At 60.4% G+C, this 5,448-nt stretch overlaps 1 protein-coding gene across 1 annotated transcript; it reads left to right on the top strand.

Moving 5' to 3' along the window:
* Positions 1-7: 7 nt before the first annotated feature.
* Positions 8-5,245, top strand: LOC130392742 (adenomatous polyposis coli protein 2-like; the record flags this gene model as incomplete). Its single annotated transcript, XM_056603251.1, is given in 8 exon segments — positions 8-161; positions 164-830; positions 896-1,185; positions 1,188-1,278; positions 1,280-1,549; positions 1,551-3,217; positions 3,220-4,488; positions 4,491-5,245. Coding segments are annotated over 8 exon segments (5,163 nt in total), but the record flags the coding sequence as incomplete, so codon positions are not given.
* Between the last annotated feature and the right edge of the window lie 203 nt (positions 5,246-5,448).

Below are 5,448 nucleotides of genomic sequence, written 5' to 3'. Positions count from 1 at the left end.
CGGCGGTGGTCTCGCCGGCTCCTGCGTGCCCTCGCTCTACATGAGGAAGCAGAAGGCGCTGGAGGCGGAGCTCGACGCCAAGCACCTCTCCGAGACCTTCGACACCCTGGACAAGCCCAGCCCCAAGCACCTGGGCCTCCACAAGCCCCTCCGCCACATGGAAGCCTGGCCCGGGACTACGCCTCCGACTCGGGCTGCTTCGACGACGAGGCCCCCAACCTGTCCAGCAGTCTGGACACGGGCAGCTTCTCCCGGCTCTCCATGTTCCTCGGTAACTCCAACTTCCTCCAAGCGGGAAGGAAAGACAACGAAGCCGAACGGGAGGCGGAGCCGTCTCACGGCGGCGACAGGCACACGTCTCACGACCACGTGGTGTCCGCCGCCGCCGAGACGCTCGCCAAGAAGATCACCAACACCGTGGCCAAGATCGACCGCCTGGTGGACGACATCACCATGCACACCTCGTCGGAGGACAGCTTCAGCCTCAGCTCCGAGGACCCCTTCGCCGACTGGCCCTACGGGATGGACGAGCTGAACGAGGCGCGGGCCAAGTCCTGCTCGCCCTGCCACCTGTCGGACACCAGCAGCCTGGCCCACAGGGAGCGGCTGGGCCGGGCCCACGCCCTGATCCGCCTGAAGGCCGCCCACACCAGCCTGTCCACCGACAGCCTGAACAGCGGCAGCACCAGCGACGGCTACTGCGGCAGTAGAGACCAGATCGCCTCCCCAGCCGCCGCGGCCACCCTGCAACACAAGAGGCCCAGTCAGCTGGATCTCAAGGTCATTCATCAGGAATATGCTAATCATCAGCCATATGCTAACCATCTGGAGTATGCTAACGCCTGGAGTATGCTAAATGTCAGGAGTATGCCAATGCCGGGCCAACTGCCATGAGCCGTCCCAACCCGCTCAATGTTCCAGAGAGAGATTCTGTGGACAACAAAGAGCTCAAAGCTTGTGATGCTAGCAGTGTAGAGCAGGAGCTGGCAGCTCACACCCCGACCAGCGTCTCAACTAAACTCTCCTCCGACGTCAGCATGGCCTCCATCAAGCTCTCCCCCTCCTATCAACACGTTCCTCTGATTCACAGCGGGGCTAAATTTGGTGCAGCGAAGACGACGGTGCATGTGCAGGCCACCCAGGCCGTTAGGAGGCAGGCCTGGGTTCCTAGCGTGCTCACAGGGGGAGTCTCACCAAGTTCCCTCCCCTTGGCCCGGCCCGGAGCCCCATCATCGGCCCCCTGGAGACGGTGCAGAAGTACTCGGTGGAGAACACGCCTCTGCTTCTCGCGCTGCAGCTCGCTGTCCTCGCTGTCCTCCGGGGAGGGGCCGCTGGACGGACAGAGCCAGAGCGACAACGAGCTGGAGAGCGACTCGTCGCTGGAGATCATCGAGGTGGAGGACGGAGAAGAGGTGGTGAAGACGACCGCAGAAGACGAAACCTTGGAAGATCTCAGCGACAGCCAGCTGCTAGTGACCGACTCCAAAACCTTCCCCGGGAAGGACGAGCTCCTGACCGATCCCACGGAGATACCGTCCAAACAGGAGAAGGTACTCCCGCGGCGCGTCGCCCACCCTGCTGGAGGACCGCTCTCCGTCCAGCTCCTCTGAGAACTACATCCACGAGACGCCGCTGGTCATGAGCCGCTGCAGCTCCCTCAGCTCTCTCGGGAGCTTCGACTCTCCGTCCATCGCCAGCTCCATTCAGAGTGACCCGTGCAGCGAGATGATCGATGGAACCATCAGCCCCAGCGACCTCCCCGACAGTCCGGGTCAGACCATGCCGCCGAGCCGGAGTAAGACCCCCTGCTGTGTGGAGCCGAACCCTGCGGACACGCAGGGCGGCGGCGTGCCGTGGGAAAGCAGCCTGCGCAAGTTCCTCGAGATCGCAGACTTCAAAGAGAGGTTCAACCTCCCTCCTGACCTGGACACCATGATCTACTTCACTGTGGAGAAGCCCACAGAGAACTTCTCGTGTGCGTCGAGCCTGAGCGCCCTGCCCCTGCATGAGCACTACGTCCAAAAGGACGTGGAGCTGAAGCTCACTCCTCTGCTGCAGCAAAGCGACAGAAACCCTCCGCTCGCCGATGACGACGCAGCGGACCGGGAGGAACGCTCTAGCGAGGCGACCTCCGACGACGACATAGAGATCCTGAAAGAATGCATCAACTCGGCGATGCCGTCAAAGTTCCGCAAGGTCCGGCCGTCGCTGATGGCCAGCATCCCACCTCATCTTCTAAACTCTCAGAGCAAGACACAGATGCAGCTGCCGGTCTACATGATGGTCCCACACTCCAGTGGCCAGAGGTCCTCTGGGAGGAGGGTCGTCATGACGCAGAAGGAGATCACACTCGACGACTCGTCCTTCACCGACTCTGCAGAAGGGACTCCGGTCAACTTCTCCAGCACCACGTCTCTGAGTGACGAGACTCTTCAGTATCCGGTGAAGGAGAAGGGAGCCAAGGACTGGAGGGCCAGAGACACCGGGAGCCAGGACATGGTGGACGACGAGGCCAAGAGGATCGACGACTTGAGGAAGTTCTCTTACTTCCATAAGAACAATCGGGTGAACTCCCAACCCAACGTACAAGTCAACCAGACGAGCAAAACTACGAAGCACGTCATCCAAACTCAGAAATTGCTGATGCAGAGTAAAGAAGTGACTGACAGAGTGACCAATCAGAGGAACCGTGATCAGTCGCCCAATCAGCAGCGGCCACGACAGGGGCAAGTCCTGGCACTTCCTGTCATACAAAACCCTGAGATGATCCAAACATCCCACACTAAAGAAGACGTCTACTGCTACAATGACCAGAAGGAACGAGAAGAGCGGTTCACCAAACGACCTGGGAGAAGGCAGACAAGGGAAGCGAGCAGAAACACTCTCTCCCGGAGCATGACCAACGTCGGCAGAACAGAGCCGCAGAGCGAGCCCAAAGGCTTCCACAGGATCAAGCAGAACCTGATGAAGAGCGACTCGCCATCGTGCTACTCCCTCAGCACCTCTCTGAGCTCCCTCAGCGACGCAGAGTTTGAGGAGCACCAGAGCAAACCACAGCAGATCTGGACCAAGACTAGACACAACAAAACCAACCCGACGGGGCTCTCCCGGCCCACGGCCTTCCACAGCCCGTACGAGGCGCAGAGCTCGCCCAGCTCCGTGAGCCTGGACTCCGAGGACGACCTCCTGCAGAGGTGCATCACGTCCGCCATGCCCAAGCGAGGAGGAAGATGGCCGCCAGGAAGAAGAAGGCAGAGAAGAATCAGAATCAAAAGAACAACACGCAGAAGTTCATCTGGAACATGGATCAGGACTCTGACAGTGACGACCTGGCGTCCGACAAAGACTCAGACCTCAACAGTGTGGAGTGGAGAGCGATACAAGAAGGAGCAAACTCTGTGGTCACAGGATTGATGGCATCCAAGTCACAGGAGCCTTCCTCCGAAGAGACAGAATCCGTCCTTTCGTTCATGTCCACGTCCAGTTTTACACCCAAGGAAAAGACGTTTGCCAAAGACAAAAAGCCCAACAAACCTCTGGACTTTGCTCATCGCAAACCGGTTGCAAACCTGCCTGTGGTGTTCAGAGGAAGAACAGTGATCTACACTCCTAAAAAAGAGACGACCCTCTCCCAAAGGCCCCCTCCAAACAAAGTGTCAACAAGGCCAGACGCTCCCAAGAACCCGCAGCTCGCCCAACACCGCTCCAAGAGCCTCCACCGCCTGGGACAGCCCCAGGAGATGGAGTGGTCCCTCCCCAAGAGGAGCTCCACTCCTCCACCCAGGATTCCAAAGAGCTCTTCTTCTGGTTCCTCACAAAGCTCTACTCTGTCTAAACACTCCCAGAGGAAGATCACCTCTCCGATTCAAATCAATAAATGTGTTCCTAAGAAGAACGCCACACCATCAAGTAGTCCTCCTGCTACGAGTCCTCCGGAGAGGAAGGGTCGCTCCCCTGTCCCGAGTCAAGAGCAAAAGTCCACCGCACATAAAACACAGAAGTCTCCGGTTCGAATCCCATTCATGCAGAGCTCAAGGCAAACTAGAGCCATATCCCCGTTGGTAACCAACCAGCCGACCAATGTGAGCAGACCTAACAGCCATGTGACAGGGAAACGACCTCCTCCAGCCAATCGGCTGGACCTGGTCCGGATGACCTCGGCCCACTCGGGTGGAACTGAGACCGATCGAAACGGGTTCCTCAGACAACTGACGTTCATCAAGGAGTCCAAAACCCTCATGAGGCGCGAGGGCACCGCGCACTCCGCTCCCCCGGCCCAGAGCTCCTCTCGCAGAGGGCGTCCCGCCGCCGCCGCCGTCTTCCTCTGCTCCTCTCGCTGCCAGGAGCTCAAGGTGGCAGTTCAGGGGCCGAGGAGGACGCCGGCTAAGGGTCCGGCCCCCAAGACAGTCCATCCGGACCCCAGCCGTCTGAAGCAGAGTCCGGCCGCCACGAGGGCCTCCGGGGAGCGGGAAGCCTCGGCCAGGCGTCCGCCCGGAGGACCAGCTCGGAGAGTCCCTGCAGGGCGGCGCAGCGGCCCGGGCCGGCCAGGGGGTCTGCTGCCAGGCAGCAGCAGCAGGACACCTTCAAACGGCACGCCTCCTCTCCCAGTATCAACGTACTGAGCCGGGTCACCAGCCGCTCGTCGGTCCGGTCTTCCTCCTCAGACTCCAGCGGGCGAGCCAAGAGCGAAGACGACACCAAGAGGAGGGGGTCGCGGCCGAACCACAGGGTCACCTGGAGGAGGATTAAGGACGAGGATGTGCCGCAGATCTTGAAGACCACTCTGCCGGCGACGGCGCTGCCTCTCGCACCTTCTCCCGAGGAGAAGCCCAAGTCTGCGGCCATGCCAGGGAAGCTGCCCACCATCATCCTCGCCTCACGAAAAACAAGCGACGCAACCGTCCAGACGGAAGACTTCTCCGGTAAGACCCACTCGAGCTCCTCCCTCAAGGCCGAGGCAACGCCCTCTGAGGACGGCTCTGGTCTGTCCACGCTGTGGAAGGCCGGGCCAGGAGGGGTCCTCCAGGAAGGGGACTCGGATGGACCCCCGCGGGGCCACAGCTCCGTCTCCACGGGAACCCCCGACAGCTTCACGTCCGGAGGGGTGCTCTTCCGTCAGGGGTCCCCCAGTAAGTCTGCCAGAGTCACCCCGTTCAACTACACGCCTAGCCCCATGACCTGCAGTACCCAGGAGCCCCCCGCCACACCCAGCGGCCAGAAGACCGGGGAGAAGGCTGAGGCGTAGAGCGCTCCTCCACCTCAGAGGCGACCCCACCCCTCAGCTCAGGGGGACTCCATCACCTCTGCGAGACCTCCAACCCTCCACCACTCATCCACCCTCCTATCTGCTAGAAGACCACCGACGTAGCAGTTTAGACCAACATCACTCACAATAGAGATGCATCTTTTGTACTCATTTTTTACTTGTACATAGACTTTTGCTTGGTG

The sequence above is a fragment of the Gadus chalcogrammus genome, chromosome 12 (assembly GCF_026213295.1).
Source record: "Gadus chalcogrammus isolate NIFS_2021 chromosome 12, NIFS_Gcha_1.0, whole genome shotgun sequence".
Lineage (NCBI taxonomy): Eukaryota > Metazoa > Chordata > Actinopteri > Gadiformes > Gadidae > Gadus > Gadus chalcogrammus.
This window is presented reverse-complemented; position numbering and strand designations above follow the sequence as displayed.